The sequence below is a fragment of the Lagenorhynchus albirostris genome, chromosome 13, assembly GCF_949774975.1.
Source record: "Lagenorhynchus albirostris chromosome 13, mLagAlb1.1, whole genome shotgun sequence".
Taxonomy (NCBI): domain Eukaryota; kingdom Metazoa; phylum Chordata; class Mammalia; order Artiodactyla; family Delphinidae; genus Lagenorhynchus; species Lagenorhynchus albirostris.
The window spans coordinates 63049762-63068664 of record NC_083107.1 but is presented as its reverse complement, the minus strand read 5'-3'; the positions used below and the strand labels follow the sequence as shown (position 1 = coordinate 63068664).

Sequence of the window (18903 nt, the reverse complement as noted above, 5' to 3'; positions counted from 1 at the left end):
CCATATATATGTGTTAGCATATGGTATTTGTTTTTCTCTTTCTGACTTCACTCTGTATGACAGTCTCTAGGTCCATCCACCTCACTACAAATAACTCTGTTTCGTTCCTTTTTATGGCTGAGTAATATTCCATTCCATATATGTGCCACATCTTCTTTATCCATTCATCTGTCGATGGACACTTAGGTTGCTTCCATGTCCTGGCTATTGTAAATAGAGCTGCAATGAACATTGTGGTACATGACTCTTTTTGAATTATGATTTTCTCAGGGTATATGCCCAGTAGTGGGATCACTGGGTCATATGGTAGTTCTATTTGTAGTTTTTTAAGGAACCTCCGTACTGTTCTCCATAGTGGCTGTACCAATTTACATTCCCACCAACAGTGTAAGAGGGTTCCCTTATCTCCACACCCTCTCCAGCATTTATTGTTTGTAGATTTTTTGATGATGGTCATTCTGACTGGTGTGAGGTGATACCTCATTGTAGTTTTGATTTTCATTTCTCTAATGATTAGTGATGTTGAGCATTCTTTCATGTGTTTGTTGGCAGTCTGTATGTGTTCTTTGGAGAAATGTCTATTTAGGTCTTCTGCCCATTTTTGGATTGGGTTGTTTGCTTTTCTGATATTGAGCTGCATGAGCTGCTTGTAAGTTTTTGAGATTAATCCTTTGTCAGTTGCTTCATTTGCAAATATTTTCTCTTATTCTGAGGGTTGTCTTTTCGTCTTGTTTATGGTTTCGTTTGCTGTTGCACAACTTATCTTTTCCTGTCTTTCTGTGTTCTTATATTGAACGTTCTTTCTCTTGTAAAAAGGATATATTAGTTCTTTTCTAATTCATGTTGACAATCTTTGTCTTTTAATTGGAGAATTTAGTTTGTATACATTTAATTACTGGTATTTGAGAGGTTCAAATCTGTACCTAATTCTGTTTTCCATTTGTCTCATCTCTTTGTTCCTTTTCCTTTCTTCCCCACCCCCGCCTTTTAGAGTATTTTTGATTACATCACCCCTAACTTGTTTTTTTGTATATATTTTGGAAAGAATGTTTTCCTATGATTTTTTAACTGAATAGTGAATTAAAGGAAAACAAAATGCACCAAAAGTTAAGTTTGAGATCTAAAATGTTTTGGTCTAAATTCTATTTTCACATAATAAAAAGTGAAATTGTATACAATACTTATCTGTAAGCAGTAGAAAAGTCAATCTTCAGATAGAAACATTTACAACTGGCAATGTACTATTTGTGTTTGAGGAAGGGATTAGGTTCAAAGTGTTAATTTTTCATTCAACAGAATCTCTGAATTCATGTTGAGAAGATTGTACTTTTGGGCAGGGTCTCCAGAGTTTTTGAAACTAAACAAATACAGCTTTGTATGAAAAAAAAAAATCTTGGTTAGATTAAAAAGCACTTAAAGTTTTTTTGTTTGGATTTTTTTTGTTTGCTTTATTGTTTTCAGTTGCAGCTGTAATTGTTGAAAATTGCTATGGTTTCCTAACAAAATATTTCCTAACTTAATAATTATCAGCAGCATTTCTCTTAAGTAATTTTTTTAAATCATTTCAAGCAAAACAGTTTATTTTAAAGTGAAACATTCAGCTTTCTTAATTGTCAATTTGAAGAATTATTTAAATGTTACAAGTTTTTCAGTATATTTTAGAATATTTATGAACGTCTATTCCACTTTTGTACAGTTTTATTCATTGCTGTTAGAGTGCAGAATATACTTAGGTATATACCCAAGTAGAATAATTTTTTACTTTCATATCTTCAAATAGTTGACTGCAAACAAATAATTTTTCTGATTTTAAGAGTAATATGTCCTCAATCTGAAAAATAGAAAATGTTAAGAAGTGAAAAAAAAATTATTTATCAACCAACCAGTTGCTATTTGGTCTATTTCTTTTTTAAGTTTTCAGTATTTAAGTGTTTTAATAAGATCATATGCTTTTATCTTTACTTTTTCACTTAGAATTATGATTGTACCATACGTTTTTAAAGATATGCTAATTATGGAGATAGACTCTGTCCTATGTTGTTGTTGCCGTTAAAAATGTTTTATGAAGAAACTTGTATATAAACATTTCTTTTCATCAATGATCATGTCCCTAGAGTAGATTCTAAGACATTTAATTATAAGATCAAAGGATATTAGCAGCTTTATGGGTCTTAACAACATATGTGAGCTCCTTGCTTTCCAGAAATGTACCAATTTCTGCTTCCACTAGAACCCAATGAGACCTCCTAGTCTAGACCTCCTAGACCTCCTAACATTCTCTCCAAAAAGAAACTCATGTTCATATTTTTCTGTTAATTTGATAAGAAGAAAATAATATTTAATTTGCATTTTATATTAGGTTAACCTCTTTTATATTTATCTCCTTTCTTCTGTGAGATTTTTTTTTTTACCTACCTGAGGTAAAGTTTTTCTAACTGATTTATGTGTACTAAGGATAATAATCACTGATCAATATTTTACAAATGCTTTCCCCATTCTTTAACTTGCCTTTTAATTTTATAGTGCTGTTATTTCTTTCATTACTTTATACTTGGCCATTTTCCCTGTTCTGTTGTGAACAATTGTATATTTATATTTCTTATAGTATTTTTGTGAGTTTTTTTTTTGTATTTAACTCTTTCATACATCTGGGATATAAAAATGAATGTTTTCTTGCCCATCAGTTTGTCCTTTTCTCTTCATTCTAGAAGAGCGTTTTAAATTGGAATTTGAAAATTTCAAATACATGTTCCTGCATTATAAATTCTACTTTTTAAACTGTCTGCAGCACAGCTTTAACTTGACTGTTGCTTTCGGATGGACTGGGAAATGGCTAGGTTACCAGCTGTTTTTCTAGCTCAGCTCCATTGCTTCAGTAGTTCTTCCTCCCATGCTGTGGCTGTGAGTGCTCAGCCTTGTGTTTTGGTGATGATGTGATATACCATCGTTCTAAGATCTTCATAAGTGTTTAGTGAGGGTCAGGAAGAGCCTGTGTGAGTAGACACATTTTCAGCACAAGGTTGGGTCAAAAAATCTTCTAAGAAGCTCCAGCTGAGACTAGAAGAGCTTGGAGGGCAGAGGAACATTATCTAGGTGAAAAATATGACCTGAGATCTGTGGGGAAGAGATGGGGGGAGGGTGTCCTGGCATAATAGATGCCACTAGCAAATATTTGGAGACATGAAATACGGCATGGATTTTGGGACATAGCAATTAAATTAGTTTCAGTTGAACATGTGTGATGAGGGAAAAAGTGATACATAAGATATAGCTAAAGAGGTAGGCAAAGGCTGGCTTGTGGAAGGCTTGCTTGCTTTTGTATTCAACAGTATTATGTTTAATGTTGCCATTACACACCTATTACGTGCCAGACTTTGTTCAAGGCTATGGACATACAGTGATTAGCAAAACAGACATGATCTCCGCCTTCTAGGAACTGCACTTGCAGGGCGCAAGCAGTAAATACACAAGTAAACGTTTCAAAAAGCATATGACCACAGATCATTATGCTGCTGCAAGGGAAAGAACAGAGTCAATGAGAGGAAAGAGGAGGGAAAGCTCACTTATTTCACCTGAAGGGTCTCTTAAGAAACGGCATTTGAGCTGAGCCCTGAGGAGTGAGCTCCCCATGGAAGAGTGAGGTGGTGTGGAGCGTTCCCAGGTGGAGTTGTAGGAAGGGCAAAGGCACTGAGGTAGGAAAGTACTAGGTGCATTCAGGGAGGTGAAAAAGACCAATGCCTGGTACTTAGAGGGAGGGAGACACAGCGGGGGATGGACTGGAGAGTTGGGGATGGAATGTACAAAGCTTCACAGGAGACATTAAGGGTTTGAATATCATTCTAAGAATAATTGAAATAGACTGATAGATTTTAAGCAGGACAGTGATATACTATATTTCATCATTTCTAAGATGCATATTTTTTCATACTTTAATAATATTGGGATGCTTCTTCCAGTTGATGTGATTTGTCTAAAAATAAGCAGTATGAAATACTTGAATTTGCAGAGCCTTTTTTCTTTCTCTTTTGATGGTATATAAAGTAAACGCTTAGGTTTGATGTTATTCAATACTCTATATTTTTAAAGTGTATATTGCCCCGGGGACATTTGAAAATGGGATTAGAGGGGCAAGAGAAAACTCAGGGTGTCTTCTCAGATGTTGTTCAGACCAAGCATATTGGTAGCTCAGACTAGAGTAGTAACAGTATTATGGAGAGAAACGAATGACTCAAGAAATGGTTTGGAGAGAGAACCTGGTACTGGATTAGAACATAGTGCTGGTTTGGTTGTAGGGTAAGGAGGAAAAGGGATACTGAAGATAGATCCCTGGTTCTGAATGTAACAATTAGATATTTGGTGGCACTATTTGCTGACATGGTGAAAAATTAAGCAAAAAAAAATTTTAACATCAAAAGTACGATTTGGGTGTATTGAACTAGAGTTGCCTTTGAGATGTCCATGTGGGTGTGACAGTCAAGCAATTGGATCAAGTTAGATCTGGTGTTTGAAAGAGAAGTCTATGCTGGAGATACAAACTGCAAGTCCCCAGATATAGATGGTGTTTGAAGCTATTAGAATGGATGAGGCCATCAAGAGAGACCATGCAATGAGAAGAAAAGAAGGCCTAGGACTAAGCCCTGAAAAACACATCTAGGGATCAAGTAAAAGAGAAGGACTGTGGAATGTGGCTAGAGGATTAAGAGAAAACCCTGGAGCATATAGGACCATGGAATCTAAGGGAAGAGCCTGCTTTAAGAAGAGGAGAGTTGTCAAGTGTGTTAAACACCACTGAGAGATCTATTAACATGACAATCAAGAAGAGTCCTTTGGATTTTACAAAATGATGACCTTATCAAGAGCCGTTTTGGTGGAGTACTATATATGAGAGCCACCCAGGAGCAAATGAGAACTAATGGAGTAGACACAGAACATGTAGGAAAGTCTGGAACCTTGACTGTTAAAAAGGGGGTGAGAAATATGGTTCTAGCTGAAGAGATTTTGTGCCCTGAGGCTCTTTGTTGTTTTTAAGATGATAGCAGGAAGTGTTTGATCCTGATGGAATGATCCAGTAGACAGGGAAAGGGCAGTAGAAGATGCACAGGCAGAGGGGCCAGCTAGGAAAGCAAATAATTTGAGAAGCGAGTATGGATGAGCTCCAGAAGGCACATGGCATGGGCCTTGATACTGTTATCCCTGGAGAAAAACTGAAGAGGCTTTAAGCAAAGAATTATTTGGTTGGACTATTTTAATAGGTTAATCATTCTCTCATTGTGGAGGATGGGTTTGGAACGGCAGTGAGTGGCTGAGAGCACAAAACCCGGTAGAATGTCATTGCAGGAATTCCGATGAGAGATGAGGAGGCCCCCAGTAAGGTTGGAGAAGAGGGGAGAGATTGGAGATAGAACAAGAGAGAAAATCAGAGGAGTGCGATGCTTGTATGTGGGGAGGTGACCAAGGATGAGTCCCGTGTCTTTGGATAAGTTTGGGATTATGATGATTGTGATTTTAGGGTGGTTTTCCACTAGGTTATCTTTAACTGTGGCTGGTGAATATACGTTATTCATGTAATGACTGATTAAAATCAGAGCAGAGTTTAAGTTTTGTTTCTCGGGAACGTCTAGCTATTCCCAGATATCATTTGGGAGGCTGCTCTGGGTAATATTTAAAGAATAATTCAAGTAAATCTCTTTTAAAGTAGTGAGTTTCAAGGCTGGAAAAAGAAAAAAATTGATCTCTCATTGGCCAGCCTTGTTTTCCAGAATTTGGGGCTAGAAAGTTGGATTTGAAATAACTTGCTATACATCTGTCATTTCTCGTTGCTGATCTTAGGCCACTGGCTTTCAAAACATACTTGTGACCATCAAGGTCCACAGGTTTTCTCCCCAACTTCTTCTGTGTCAGGCAACAGCATGGAAGTCAAACTCTGCACAAGGATGTCGTCTTCTGCTGTTTTCTGGCTCATCCCCATTTCCCAGAACAAAGTTATTTTCCATAACAAGGCCCATATTCTTCAGCCTTGTTGACGTTGCCAGACCTCAGTGGACCTTCTTTAAAAGGCTCTTTCCATATCCTATTGTGTTGTCTGGACCGTCTCCAAATCCAGTTTTTAATTTCCTATTGGCTAAATTTTATTTTTTTTCTTTAGGCCTGTGCTCATCTTCCGTTTAATCCTGGCTTCTCTCCTATGCTGTGAGAGAGACCTTAATCTCTTTTGGGCCCATAGCCATGCCATTTAAAAATTCCTTTGGGCAGATATTCAGCTGGTTTAACATTGTTCAGTCCCACTTCTTGGCTGGGATTTACCGTCTCCTGGTCTGCTTCTGTTCCATTCAGTAAAGAGTCTGAGGGCTGCATTTCTCCTGAAGCAGGAACCCTACATACCTTCCAGTGTAAGCCCCCTATCTTTGGCTCTATTCTCCTAAGAGTCTAGTGCCAAACATTTAAACAATTCCAATTGGTCAGGAAGACTTGGGCTGAAACAGTGGGTCATTCCTTCTCGTGGAGAGATCCAAAGAGCACCAATGCTGGGCATGGTCCTGGGACATTCCGTGGGTTACACATCCCTGGTGCTTGACGGGTCTTTCTTTGCAAGGGTCTCCTAGAAAAATAGCGTCTTCAGAACCTACAAAACCTCAGATCTTTAGATTTCAGGTATGATGATACTTGATGTCAAGGCCTTGTTGAAGGACAAGAGGAGGTTACTTGATTAACTGTAAGTCAGTAAGTGGTAAGTCTAGGAGTATGTGTTCTGACTTGCACCTTCATAGTGGACACACTCCAGTGTACTTGATGGGCTCACAATTGGGTTAGTTCTGTTCATCCTCTCAGTTTTATAACCATGGTGGGAGGCAAGAAGATGTGGTGGATACAGCCACAAACTTAGATTCTGAAGATTGTTCCTTCATTAAGCTCTGCTCCTTTGCCAGTTGTACCACTGGTTGACTGGGTAACCTTGAGGCAAGTTACTTCTCCTCTCTAGGCCTCAGTCTTCTGGTTCTTAAAATGAAGAGATTGAACTGGATAATCTTCAAAGTCCCTTTGAATTAAGATAAACCTTATCATTCATCTAAAAATGCTTTGATGGGGACTTCCCTGGTGGTCCAGTGGTTAAGACTTTGCCTTCCAATGCAGGGGGTGCAGGTTCAATCCCTGGTTGGGGAACTAGGATCCCACATGCCTTGCAGCCAAAAAACCAAAACATAAAACAGAAGCAATAATTGTAACAAATTCAATAAAGACTTTTAAAAATGGTCCGCATCCAAAAAATCTTTTTAAAAAAATAAATAAAAATAAAAATGCTTTGATGACAGGAAGGCTTTTTCTTCCCAACCATCCAAGAGCTGTGGGGATTTTCCTATGAGTCATGCCTTATCAAAAATGACACCCCGTTCCCATCACGCACCTCTCTAGAGAGCCCTGGCAGCAGAAGGAAGGCTCGTCAGAGAGCTCCTTCCTTGAATAGATGGATATGTCTTGCTCAGAATAAGGAAAAGGAAAAGCAAGAAAACAAAGGTAGGAGATGTTAAGAAAGTGAGAAAGACTCTTGTTAATTCAAAACAAAACAAAAAACTGAAGAGCATATCTGAAAAGAAGAAAACCACATCATTTATGTGACAAAATATACCCAAATACCCCTTTTCCCCATGCACATGGACTTTTCTGCATATAACACAGAACATCTAATGGAATCATTGAGGGTTTTTTTTAATGAATTTCATTGTTTGAGGTCTTTGAACACAGTTGTAATTTCTTGGTTAGTAAATAAAGTTTACCTGACCCCAGCTCCTTTTAGAAAATCATGTTTCCTCTCCATACTTTCATGTTATTTCATAGTTCACTTTACCTAAGTGAGAATCGAAGGACATGGTACAAGGTTGGAGTTCTGCTGTTATATGTAGAATCCCTAATAACAGTCAGTAGGTTTTGAAAAACTTTTGGTCCATTGAGAAAATGGACTAAGTAAAAAGCATGCAGACAAGGAAAGTTGATCTACCAAGTAGGACAGTGGTTAAGACCCTCAAAGTGTGGGCCTGTTGATCATTGACAACATTGCTCCTTTAAAAATGAGCCCCTGGTTGTTCCGTTCATCCAGGACTATGCTGTATTTCTCTTTCTGACATTTAGGTTATCTTGTTATTGGAAAATTCACATCAGTGATCTGCTTTCCTTGGTCTGTGTAATTTTTTCTTGAATTCATTTCCATTGAAATGGTAATATTTATATCTGCCTTGCTTAGTAAAATATAACTAACAAAAACTTGCATGAGAAATCAATTTTTACAGTAGCGTATCAAATTCATCTGGGTTGTCAGCTGAGAGATCTCTGGACAGTTACTCCTGTATCACTTACCTGGTGGACAGTATGACTGGTGATAGATAATATCATGCATGGCTTTTACAGATGCCCAAGCAAAATCCTTTTAGTAATTTAACAGAGTCATCCTTAATTAAGCAAAAAGAAAATCTGTGATATATGAATCATTCAAAATTTAGTTTCATATTCAAAATTCAACTTCAAAAATGGGGTAGCTTTTACTCATCCATTTAATGAAGTTTGCATCTTGATTGGGCTTTTATTCTAGCATAATAATAAATTCTCTTAACATTTAGCTTTATTCTTAGAGTTAATATTAGTTGTAGCAGTTCTTATAAATCTATTTATAGACAGGACTAACAATGGAAAAAAATCTCTGAGAGCTCATGTCATCAAAAAAAATTCTAATGAAATGATGTTTTTTTTAAATATGTCATTAGAGAAGTGAAACAAACACCCTCTTATTAAGCTATTACTTCACCTCATTGTTGAAACATGAACCTGCTGAAAGTTAGAGTATATCATTTTCATAAAATATTAGTTGTTGAAGAGCTAGTCTCCAGGCATTTTATGTTATTTTTCCTATTCGTTGAAATCCAAAATATTGCTCATCTAAACTTTCTCTGTTAATCACTATTACAGTAAGTCTGAGACTGCAAGACACCCAGTAATTCATAACCGGCTCAGGATTTGTTCACCTTAAGGTCAGTTATTCAGTCCCTGAGCTGGCAGTCATTAACAATAAATCGTCATCTGTAAGTGCACAGAGTTCATAAAAAGGAAAGCAAGAGCTTTTGCTTCCAGAATCTGGACTGAAAAGCCACCAGGTTTCCAGGCACTGCTTTCCCTTCCTCCTCCTCTGCTGTCCACTGTCCCATTTCGTAGGGAATAAGCTGCTGGTGAGGTTTAGTTGAAGGTTCCCCACCCCCAAAAGTAGCCCTGATAAGCACGGTAATGTCCCCAAACACTCTGGGAGTACAAAGAAGGGTCCCTGAAATCTGCCACACAGGAGGGACCACACAGGAGGTGTCTCTTGGGCTGACCAAGGGCCAGGGAGAGTTTCTGAGCAAAGCGGACAGAGGGGAGAATTTCTAGTGGAGGAAGAGATGTGCACAAAATCAGTGAGAAATTAAAGACTCCAGGGTTTTCAAAGAACTCTACTGCATATCCTCATAGGACTGGAGCATAAATTAGGAAGGAGGTTGGCTAAGAACCATGGCCAGACATGTAGCCAGATGCCAGACGATGAAGGGGGCTCAGGGCTCTGGGCTCTGCCAAGGAGAGTGGTTGGTATTCTCTAGCCATGAAGAGGTGGAATATTCAGAGCGAGGGAATGTCCCTGGCAGGTTTGCAGTTTGGTGGAGAATGGATTAGGGGGAGGCAGACAAGACCAGAGATAAACCAAATAGTAGTATGAGGAATATCAGGAAAGATAAGAGGGTATGATTGGGGAGGCATGAGGAGTAGGAGAGAGGGAAGGATTGACACTAAGGTCCATGGCTGGGGTGACACGTTGGGTTCTCGGGAGAAGGGAATACAGGAGAAATGGTGAGTAAGTTCACTTACTATGAACATGTCCAATAGATATTAGACAAATGGTTCTAAAGGACAGAGGGCCAGCCCTTGAGAGAGACTGGGAGACCGTCAGTACGTAAGTGGTAATTAAATCCCTTCTGAGTTTCTTTCCAGCCCTTAAATCCCGTGGTTCAGTGAATAACGTAATCTCTTCAACAAGTGCCCATTTCAGGAAGTCTAAAATTAGCAGTGGCCTGTGTGAAGTGATTTGATGACACAGTGCAGTTACCCTTCTCATGGTTGTGATTAGTCAATCAGTTGTGATCCCAGCCTGATGCTGACATTGAAAATCCATCAGGGCAGATTTATTGAGTGTCTTTGTGTTGGATGCTGCAAGGGAGATTCGTTTTTTTAAGATGTGAAATAATTTCATTGAGTTTTTCCATTGAAGTTGAGGTAAGATGAAGAGGCAAAAAAGGAAGGATAGAAGTGAGAGGGATTGCTCACGAAGGTCAGCAAGTCGGGTTTAGTAGGAAGACAGTGAATGTGGTTTTAGGCTTGGTAAGTTTGAGATGATAATAGAAGATGAAATGATCAAGAATAAGAAGGATCCTGACTGGAGACAAAGTTCTGGGGATTTGTGCCCTGTGGAGTCTGGAGAGTGTGGAAAGGGTGGAGAACAGAGAAGAAGGGAGTGCTGAGGATGAAGCAGATCCCAGGGAGGGCTGAGCCCTGGCAGACACCACCTTCAGGCTGGAAAAGGATGAGAGTGAGCCAGAGTGGTTAAAGGTAGAACGAGAATAATACTCTGCCTGGGGTCGTGAAAAGGGAGTTCAAGGAGAAGATGTTGACCAGACATAGAGGTCTAGGGTGATGATGATTGACTGGGAAATGATCATTGAACTTAACGATAGGTTGGCCTTTGGTGTTTTTTCTCAAAGGGGTTTCATGGGATAAAGAGTTAGAAAGACAGATTGTAGGTCATTAAGGGAGGAGTAAGAGGAGGACGAGTAATAATTATAATAGTAATAATAGTAGGTAACATGTACTCTTCCTACCTTACATGCCAGGCAATGTTCTAAGCACTTTATACATGTTATTTTGTAAATTATCATAGTAATTCTAGAAATGTACTAATATTAATGTTATTAGTATTTTTACTGTTTCCTTTTTACTGTTGAAGTATATTAGGAGATAAAAGCAATGCACGTAGATAGTTCTTTTGATATGTTTTGCAATGATAGAAGGAATGGAAAAACACGGTTGGTGACATCATGGTAAAATGAAAGCTTTTCCAAGAGATTTTAACATGTTTGAAGGCAGTGAGGGAAGGAGCCAGGGAGGAATAATCGAAGATGCAGAAGAAGGATGAGCAGGTGGGACTATAGGAAGAAGAGACTGGTAAGGATGGAGAAGGGGCCCCGGACACAGTTTTGAGTTGAGAAAACTAAGAAAAGTTTGTAGTCACTCATATTTTACAATTCAGAAGTGAGACAGTCTCTGAAGTTATGCTTGATAGTGTTGGACAATTAGGAAGAGAAGTGAGAGAGCTGCTGAATATCATTGCATGCATCTTCTTTATCTTCTTGAAAAATTTTTGACTTGGTGTTTAAAATTTTAGAAAGAGAAAACTCAACTTTATTAGTATGAACTCCACCCAACTAAATTCTGTCGAGTGCAATTTAACTTGTCATTTTCTTTATCGTTTGTTATTTCTTTATTTGAACATAAACGTGAAATCTTCTTCACATGTATTTGGATGCCATAATTGCGTTTTCTCTTGGTTGTTTCTCCAAAAACTTGTGTTTGGGGCCTGTGTAGTCCAGAGGCAGAGAGGACAGGGAGCCTGGAGGGTGGAACGTGCAGTGTGGCCATAAACAAGGAGAACGGGAGCGATGGGGGTGGGAGAATGGAGAGGAAAGTGAGTAGCTGTGAGGGTAAGGAAGAACTGTATTGAAAAGTCCATTTGTAACTTCACCACTGAGACATCACTTTTTTTTTTTTTTTTTTTTTTTTTGCGGTACGTGGGCCTCTCACTATTGTGGCCTCTCCCATTGCGGAGCACAGGCTCCGGATGCGCAAGCTCAGTGGCCATGGCGCACGGGCCCAGCCGCTCCGTGGCATGTGGGATCTTCCTGGACCGGGGCACGAACCCGTGTCCCCTGCATCGGCAGCGGACTCTCAACCACTGCACCACCAGGGAAGCCCGAGACATCACTTTTATGAGAACATTTTTTTTAACGGGATAGAAAGCACATGACTACTATCATCAAGTTTATAGAGAACAAAGTGAATTCACAAGTTGGCCACTGGCTAGTCAGTTGGAGCAGCACTGACATTTAGGACCTGAGCGGCTATAACTTGGTGACAGGAAAGTGTTTCTTGTGAATAAAGTCTTTTTTCTAGAATAACTGGGACTGGCTGGCTACACCGCTGAACTTATCAGATCAAATTCTCCCTCTCCCCCTCCCCCTCCCCCCCTAATCCCACCCCCCATTCCCAGCCCCCTTCATGGGAATGCTGTTTAGACTTGACCAAGCTTATCTCTAGGGTTGAATAAACTTTTGCCCAGGCAGGCCAATGCTTTCAGCTCCCAATTCGCCAGATAGAACTATTAGCATTTACAGCAATCACAAAAGGTGACAATACTTTCACATATTTCCGCTGTAGGGATCTCCTCTCCTTGGAAATAAAGAGTTGAAAACATTTAGAAAACACTGACCGTGGCAACTGCAGCAGTCATTTCAGTTTGACTGAAACATTTCCTGAGGAAAAGTAAATGTTTTCTTTCTCATAGAACCCAATATTTTGTCTAATGAGATATGTTCATCAAAACATTTTATGTATATGTAAAATGTTTTAGAAGTTCATTCTGTATAAACATGATCATCTCATACTAATCGGGGTGTGTTGAGCACCTCTGTCCATTAATAGCTGGTGTTTGTCTGTCTGTGTTTTGTGTCTCATGGTCATGTCTTTTTTGCAGATATTGATGAATGTGTAAACAACACTGTTTGTGACAGTCACGGGTTTTGTGACAATACAGCTGGCTCCTTCCGCTGCCTCTGTTATCAGGGCTTTCAGGCCCCACAGGATGGGCAAGGGTGTGTGGGTGAGTTTTTAGATTTTTTTCTCCCGACATGTTTCATATCTCTCTATCGAAAAGAAATCAAAGTCATCAACCACAGGAGAGATGGAAGCAAGATAATTGGGCAGAATTGCATCATAATTTGATCTTGTCGTACGGTTTGGAGATGTGCAAAAAGATCCTGTGGCTTCTGAAATGGTTAGGGACATTCAGAAATAGAGAAGCATAACTTTGGGTTTATATGTATATTAAAAAGAGCATCTGTTTAAACTCTTAGCTGGGTATGCGGAACGCTTCAGTCCCTCCTGCACAGGAAACAGAGTCTGGTGTGTGGTGGAGCTTGTCTGTCTTCAAAATGCACCTCCCTTAGGCAAGTGCATTTAAGGAAAAGTGTTGGCAAGAGTTTCTGTTTCCAGGAATGACACCCGTAAAATGATGCTTTGGATTGTGCAAGCATATTTCTTCAATCTGTTCTGGGATTGTCGGAGCTGGAAGGAATCTTGAATATCATCAGATGTCCTAGAATATGGTCCAGCACATGCTCACATAAAAGAAGATACTTTATAGTTCATGTTCTGATCAGCCATGATTTCTTTAAGTGAAATTCATTATGAAACGTTTGCAGTTAGAGCAGTTAAATGGGAAGGAGGGTATTCTTTTCATAACTTCACCGATAACGAGGCTTTTTCTTTATTCTTAATTAAGGAGGAAACCTCTGGTCGTTACATGGCAGATGACACTTGACGAGGAGTCAGTTAACTTTTTAGTTTGGAAATTTGCAATTAAAGCACCAATTCATTTCCCATCCAGATTAAACTGGAAAAACAAAATCTAGAAATTGAACAATAAAAGCACTTGAATAGTAACTGCCTTTAAGCTAACACTGTCGTAAACACTTGTTCCAATTCCTGCTGTAGTCTCCTTTGCACTAAAAAACAAGTGGTAAAAACCATCTGCTATTCACTAAATATTTTGACTTAATAGGTTATGTGGTCTGGCCCCCCACTTAACCTTCTCAGCCTCACCACCTGCTTCCTCCCCATTTACGTTCCTGCAGCATAAAACTGCTTATGGGTGTTCACGTAACTGGGAAGTTATTAGGCTGTTGTTTGCTCCTTCTTTTGGGAATATCCTCCTGGCCTCCCCTTCCCTGAACCTAGATCCATCCCATGCGTTCCTAAAGCTGGAAGTTAGATGTCATCTCCTCCCAGATACCATCCCTGCTCCACTTCTCACTCCAGCTGAGCTGTGATCCCTTCTCCTGCTTCTGGAAAACCTTGAACAAATTCTATTATAGTACTTACAACCTTTTTTGCAAGAATTTAATCATGTATGTACTGCCTGCAGCTGCCTTTTCCAAGGCAATAAGCTCCTTGTGATTGAGAATTTTGTGTCTCTCTCTCTCCTTGCTGGGCCTAATGTTTGGCCTTTTGTAGGTGCTCAGTAAATGTTAACTGTTACCTAATGGGGTATCAGATGTCAAACCACTGACTCCACATAGCTCCTGGGCCCCTGGTTAATGTTCATTTCTAACCAGTCAGAGGAGTACACCGAACCCATGTTGATGCTTCATTTTGACCCATAAAATACCACCCTTATAGAAGGAATATTTGTTCTGTTAATGAACCCAACAAATATCTTTATATTTGTCTGTTTCTTCTCTCTTTGAAAAGTATGAACTGAACACCTCTTATATGTACCTCACCACTCTGGGTGTTCTATAGAGTTTAAGAGATGAATCAGCCCTCTGGGGTTGTAGCCTTTGGCCACACTTTTCCCTCTGCTTTGGACCCTGGCTGCCCAGCCTTCTTATCTACGCATCCTTCAGGTAGAGCTTGGCTCCTATGTCACTTCCCTAACCCACCCCTGCACTTAAGGTCCACTGTTGCATGCTGTCATCGTGCTCTGTACTTTTCATTCCCAGCACTTCTCCTGGCCTGTATGATTATCTGATTAATTTCTCTGACTCGACAGTAAGCTCCCTGCAGGCAGGAGTTGGGCCTGCCTGGCTCATCATCATTGTCTCCCCAGTCTGACCCATAGAAATAAACTAGAAAATATTTTTTGATTGAATGTACAGTACAGTCTGGTAGGAGAGATTTCAATAGCCTTGGAAATACTACAAGTTAGAAAGTAGAAAATTCCATTTGACAGTTACCTAAAATTGATAAATGCAAACTGGCAAATTTCTAAAGTCAATTTTTCTGGTCTAAGTTATGACTGTCCAGGTTGATTAAATATACCAACTGTCTGCTTTACTTTGTCATAATATCTTTTCATAAGCAAAACTCAGCTCATTGGATTTATATCTGTTTATATACAAAGTGAAATGGAAAACCGAGGTAATTATCCAAATAAGTCAAGAGACATAAACTTTTTGTCCAATTAACTGGGAATAGCAGGTGAAAATAGTATTTTTTTTCCTGAATGATTTGGATAATTGCTCAAATTTTTAACTTTGTATAAACCATCTCAGAGTGTGCTCATGAAAACTGATGTTTGTAGACGTTTAATCACATTTAATGCATAAAATACATGAGCATTTCAGATGCCAAGTCAGGTACTTTGTTTAACTAGACACTCATTAATAAAATTTCTTCAGAGGAGAATGGGTAAAAAGTAGTATTGGGCAAGGGCAAACATAAAATTAGCCTTTCTTTATGGCTATGTACTTAAATAAAATGGACTTATCTGTGAGTTTTTAGTGTTTTAATTAAGTATATTTAAGTACAAAAGAAAAATATCTGGCAAAATAGAAATGACACTGTGGAACACCAAACAGAATTTTTAAAGGCATCGTGAAATCACTGAGGAGTTACTGGACCAGTTTGTTTCCCATGAATGATTAATGTAGCCCAGTAACTACTTACAGGGGTTGTTCCTTCAGTTCTCAAAGGGATACACAACCTGAATTCTGGTTGTTAAGTTATGGACATTTTGGCTGCTAGGAAACTATAGTTTTAGACATTTGAGTAGATTTAAAACAATTTCTAAACATGCACTTAAAGAATTCTGCAGTTTCTGACGTGCCACTGCTGCTAATTTTCCTTGAATTAAGAACTGAGAGAGAAGTGTCATATTATTTAAGACCTCATTATGTCAGAAAGTCAGGGAAGAGAAAATTAAACAAAGTGTACATACGATGCTTGCAGTACAATTCCGAGTTGTTCCTTAAAGCCAGGATTGGAGTTTGGAAACTTTGCTTTGTGTTTTCATGGTCCTTTCACACAAACCAAAGCTTTCAGCCCTGCCTCTGGGAGCCCCTTCCCCCAAATAGCTGAAGGGTTTGATTGCTCCCAGGGGGTCACCTTGTTTCCAGCAGACACCACTAGTCTTGGCACAGCTGGTAAAACAAAGAGCTGTCAGGAGTGAGGAACACGTCTGACTTGATCTGTGCTCCCTTTTCCAGATGTGAACGAATGTGAGCTGCTCAGTGGCGTGTGTGGTGAAGCCTTCTGTGAAAATGTAGAAGGGTCCTTCCTGTGTGTGTGCGTTGATGAAAACCAGGAGTACAGCCCGATGACTGGGCAGTGCCGCTCCCGGGCCTCGGCAGGTAAGTGACACTGTGTCGGGACGGAGGGCTTCTCTCAGGGACCTGTACCTACACAGGTTTGGGCCAAACACTCTGGGAGTGAGGAAGAAATAACCAAACATTTTGGCGCCGTGCTGTTTCTGGAAGCTTCCATGCTCTTTCCGAGCCTGCCTTATCAGTGGAATTAGGATGTGGGTGATGACTGTTGGAGCTACATGGCCTCTAATGTGCTTTCCAACCCGGAGACGCCATGGGTAGGGTGAGGGATCCAAAATGATGAGCACATTGGCTAGGAATTGCCTAAAACTCAGAACCGTCAGCCCAGGGTTTAATATGGCAACATCTCATTAAGTTGCATAATTCGTCTTTCTTGGCCCTTGGAGAAACGTATTTTGACACTTCTCTAAATTGAAAGCAACTTAAAGGCCCCTCAGGATCTACAAAGACTTCCTTCCACTTGGAATTCTTAGGTGTTTTTTGCTTTTTTCCCCCCAGAATTTGGCCTAGAGAGTGGCTATGATTGTGTTTGTTTAAAATTTGATTGAGGCTGTGTCATCATGGCACATAGTGAAATGGAGAGCTGATGCGTTTCCAGATAGATCATCAACTTCCAGATCACCGTTTTAGTTTATGCCATGTGGCTAAAGCATGGTTGTATTTTGAGGGAAGCAGGAGACTAAATGGTCCTTTGAGACCCAAATAAAATGAAACATAGACTGTGTTACTATCTTGCTCAATCCCGGTTGATTTTATCTATGCTTCTAAGAAATCTATGCTTCTAAGAAAGCTTTCACTCTTCCTCAATAGGGTACACTTGTTCTGTGCGAGATAATTATCTTTGCAAGCAGTAGGGAATAAAATATAACAATATTTTCATCCACACACATTTTCTTCTCAATGATTAAATATAGAAAGGTGATGGTGCAGAATTAAATGTACAGACAGTAATTCAAAAACACGATGATGGGAAAGAGAGTGTTTCTGGAGGGAAGGGTTGCTCTTCCTTCAGTGACCACCCCTGCAACTCATGAGCCATAAAGAAAGGACTTTTCATTTTAGCTCTACTTGTAATGGAAAAAAAACAAACCAAAAATCAAAAACCTGGCTGGCCAGTGACAGGACTGGTGAAGTAACTGCCTTTCTCTTATTTGTCTTTGGGTCTATAGAGTAGCACCTTCCCTGTAGTATTATTTTGACTGGAATAATTCACATATAATATTGTATAGTCATTAAGTCATCTATATGAAGGTTAGGTAGTCATGATAGATGCATGTTGTACAATGTCAAGTGAGAAAAAAGATACTCCAGTGATCACAGTCTGTGGAGGGAGGGAAGGAAAGAAGATGTAAAAAGATAATTATTAGAATTAATAGAAATTTTAGTTTTTTCCTTTATTTTCCAAACTTTTTGTAATACTTTAAACTGGAATGACCAGGGTTCTGGTCTGCTATTTTCCGGCTATGTAAGCTTGGGCATATCATTCAACATCTATGAGTTTCAATTTTCTCGCCTATAAAACAAAGGTTATATTTACCTCACAGAGTTTTATCCTTTTTTAAAAATTATATACATAAAAGCCATTTGTTAATAACTAAGTACTATATGAAGTATTAAAATGAATTATTAAAATCCAAACACACAAGGGTTATCTATTTCTCTTCCTTTTGTGATCTCTTCTGAGATGGTGGGTTTTTTAAACTATAAATACAGTTTTGCTGGAATGTTTTAGTAATGTCAAGAAGTGGTTTGTTCAGTTCACATAGCTTCAATTAAGGTACATGTCTGGGATCCTAAAGTTTGCTCATGTCTTTTGTAGAGATTAATAATGCTTTAGGGGCTTCCCTGGTGGCGCAGTGGTTGGGGGTCCGCCTGCCGATGCAGGGGACGCGGGTTCGTGCCCCGGTCCGAGAAAATCCCACATGCCGCGGAGCGGCTGGGCCCGTGAGCCATGGCTGCTGAGCCTGCGCGTCCGGAGCCTGTGCTCCGCGGCGGGAGAGGCCAAAGTGGTGAGAGGCCCGCGTACCGCAAAAAAATAAATAAATAAATAAAATAATGCTTTAATAGGATCATGAGACGATCTGAACCATTTTTGATGAACTGGATTAGCTCACTGTAAACTACTTCTTAAAACTTTACAGTGACTCTTTTTGTAAGCCTTGTTCCTCATCTCCTATTTTTTAAGTTCTTCTGTAACCAAGTCCTTAACACCTGCTTTGCCTTTTTGCTCTCTTTATCTCCTTGTTCTCTCATTGACTCTTTCTGGAAAGTTCTTCCAGTCAGAGTTCACTAAGTACTCTCCTACTTTTGCAAAGAACAGCATTTTGAATGCTCAGCTTCATAAAGCTTGTCTGCCAGTGAATACATCGTTAGTTTCTCTTTCCGCTTAACATTATATCTGATCCTTTAATAGCGTCTTGCTTATTTTCCCCATAGTTCTCTGGCTTCTGCCAAATAT

The 18903-nt window shown here is 39.4% G+C and overlaps 1 protein-coding gene across 12 annotated transcripts in view; it reads left to right on the top strand.

Moving 5' to 3' along the window:
• Window positions 1–18903, top strand: part of LTBP1 (latent transforming growth factor beta binding protein 1) — a 432767-nt gene that overhangs the window by 367635 nt on the left and 46229 nt on the right. For 6 of the 12 annotated variants that reach the window (XM_060170098.1, XM_060170096.1, XM_060170099.1 and 3 more), the window contains 2 exons: window positions 12815–12940; window positions 16326–16469. In XM_060170098.1, coding sequence (XP_060026081.1) covers window positions 12815–12940; window positions 16326–16469 — 270 coding nt within the window. The remainder of the gene's footprint in view (window positions 1–12814; window positions 12941–16325; window positions 16470–18903) is intronic. The other 6 variants (XM_060170100.1, XM_060170102.1, XM_060170105.1 and 3 more) reach the window with 1 other exon arrangement.